Genomic DNA, 2108 nt, shown 5'->3' on the forward strand with positions numbered 1-2108 from the left:
TAGATCTAGGCCATAAAAAGTGCATGTGCACGTTGTTGGAGGGAGAAAAAAGTAGATCTACAACATAAAGAAGCTTTCCCCTTACTTACCTATCAAAAAAGGAAATTTAACCACTTAATTTGGGTGAATCTATGGTGCAAATGAGGTGAGGAGGAGGAGGCAGCCGAGACAAGCTTGGAGGAGGAGGTGGAGAGAATGAAGTGGGGAAAGTGAGTGTGGTAGGTGGCTGTCCAAAATATCCAGCTGCTCTCAGGTTACCAATGGCGCACCACCTAATAACCCTGGTTACTAATGGCGCACCTGTTACGTGGTGCGCCATTACTAGTTTTGCAAAAAAATAAAAAAAAAATTGTTAGTAGTGGCGCATCGTGGTTGTGGTGCGCCATTACTAGTTTGAACTAGTAATGGCGCACTATACCATGGTGCGCCATTACTAGTTTTGAAAAAAAAGAAAAAAAATTGTTAGTAGTGGCGCACAGAGTGTGTGGTGCGCCATTACTAGTTAAAACTAGTAATGGCGCACTATGCCCTGGTGCGCCATTACTAGTTTTGGAAAAAAAATTGTTAGTAGTGGCACACCGTGGGTGTGGTGCGCCATTAGTGATATGGACACTAATGGCGTACCTACATATGGTGCGCCATTAATGTCCATATTAGCTATAGCCCTTTTCCTAGTAGTGATCGTCGGCCTTGGTGTGCACTACACCAGGGAAGACGAACCTCCCCAGATGGCAGTAGTCCTGCAGTTGTGCGTGGAGGAACTCTGCCTGGTGTACCACATCGCAGCGGCCACGAAATGGTGACCCATCCTACTCATTTGCCCTGTTTGGTTCATCTGTTTAATTAGTACCTATCCTGAAAAGTTCATCAAACTTGTTTCCCAACTAGATGTACTAGTGTGGTTTTGAAAGTGGATGCCCTACTGCATTTTCTCAAGTAGATACACTATAAATGTATTTTTGAACCTGATGCACTGGATTACTATTTGAAAAATCTTGCAGAAGATTAATTTCTGAAGTTGATGTACTAGTGTAGTATCTGATCTTGATCCGATAGTGTAGTTTCTGTACTCAATTTATTAAAAAGATGTTTCTGAACTTGATGTAGTGAAGTAGTTTCTAAATTTGGTCTAATGTTATTTTCATAAGAAAAAAAACTAAGAACTTGCTAAAGCACTGGTATGTGTTGTCCTATTCAACAAAAGTAAATAAACTAGTACTAAAGCAGCACATACAACATTGGCTCAAACTATGATGTACTTGAATTTAATTTCAGAACTTTGTTTACTAATGTTTGAAGTACATTCATCGATTAATTATGCTATATAAGCATCTACTTCATGGATTCATCACTTGTAAAACAAAACAAAATTGAAGAATTCAAACATCAAAGTAATGCTAATCTTCAAAATGTCTCTCCCCTTGCAGGCCCAAGCGCCTCAACGAGATGCTGACGCAAGAGAGGTTGTTCACATTTGCCGGTTTCAGCATTGAAAGCGACAAAGAGAAGATGAAGATGTCTGGCCTTCCGACGATCAACCCCAACAAGTACATCGACATTCAGTGCATCTGGAGAGTTCCATACACCAGAAAAGAGTACGACTCCTTGACTGATGTTGCAGGCAGCGTCATCCACCTATTCTACAAAGGCATGAACAAGAACATTGACACGCGGGAAGACCACAAACTGTGGGCGATCAGCCCGTTGCCAGACAACCTCATCGAGTACGCAGGAGTAGATGCGTACGCCACGTACAAGTCATGGAACATGATCGACAACATCACAAATGGTTGGGAAATTTCAGAAGCACGGGAGGCTGACCACTACTACGACCACCCCTTTCGCACCTTTTAGGGATGAAGATACATCAAAGCCTTCCTTCGTTTTCCTTCCGCTTGTGCTTGCCTTTTATCTTGTTGTTTCAAATTAGTAGTTTGCTCTTGTTGGGTTGAACTAGTATGATTATGTCGTGCTTGTCATGGTTGAACATGTTTACTTATGTCATCAAGTACATTGTTTTGCTATCTCATTATATAAGTTTGGTAGCTTTGTATTTTGTTAATCCATCATTTCAAATTCAAAGTAGCTTCTGAATGGAACTTTGTGGC

At 41.2% G+C, this 2108-nt stretch overlaps 1 protein-coding gene across 1 annotated transcript; it reads left to right on the forward strand.

The window, feature by feature from the left end:
• The first annotated feature begins 728 nt into the window (after positions 1 to 728).
• On the forward strand, positions 729 to 1854 carry LOC141021814 (uncharacterized). The gene is made up of 2 exons (XM_073497663.1): positions 729 to 799; positions 1428 to 1854. Exons 1-2 carry the CDS (start codon positions 729 to 731, stop codon positions 1852 to 1854), a joined length of 498 nt encoding a protein of 165 aa, XP_073353764.1.
• The last annotated feature ends 254 nt before the right edge of the window (positions 1855 to 2108 follow it).

Source organism: Aegilops tauschii, chromosome 4 (genome assembly GCF_002575655.3).
Source record: "Aegilops tauschii subsp. strangulata cultivar AL8/78 chromosome 4, Aet v6.0, whole genome shotgun sequence".
In the NCBI taxonomy this organism is placed as follows: domain Eukaryota; kingdom Viridiplantae; phylum Streptophyta; class Magnoliopsida; order Poales; family Poaceae; genus Aegilops; species Aegilops tauschii.

What these genes read in the sequence shown, in the direction of transcription:
- LOC141021814 (XM_073497663.1), top strand. Translation starts at nt 729, where the DNA reads ATGGCAGTAGTCCTGCAGTTGTGCGTGGAGGAACTCTGCCTGGTGTAC. An exon ending in ATCGCAGCGGCCACGAAATG is followed by an intron (nt 800 to 1,427) that starts GTGACCCATCCT and finishes CTCCCCTTGCAG; the next exon opens with GCCCAAGCGCCTCAACGAGA.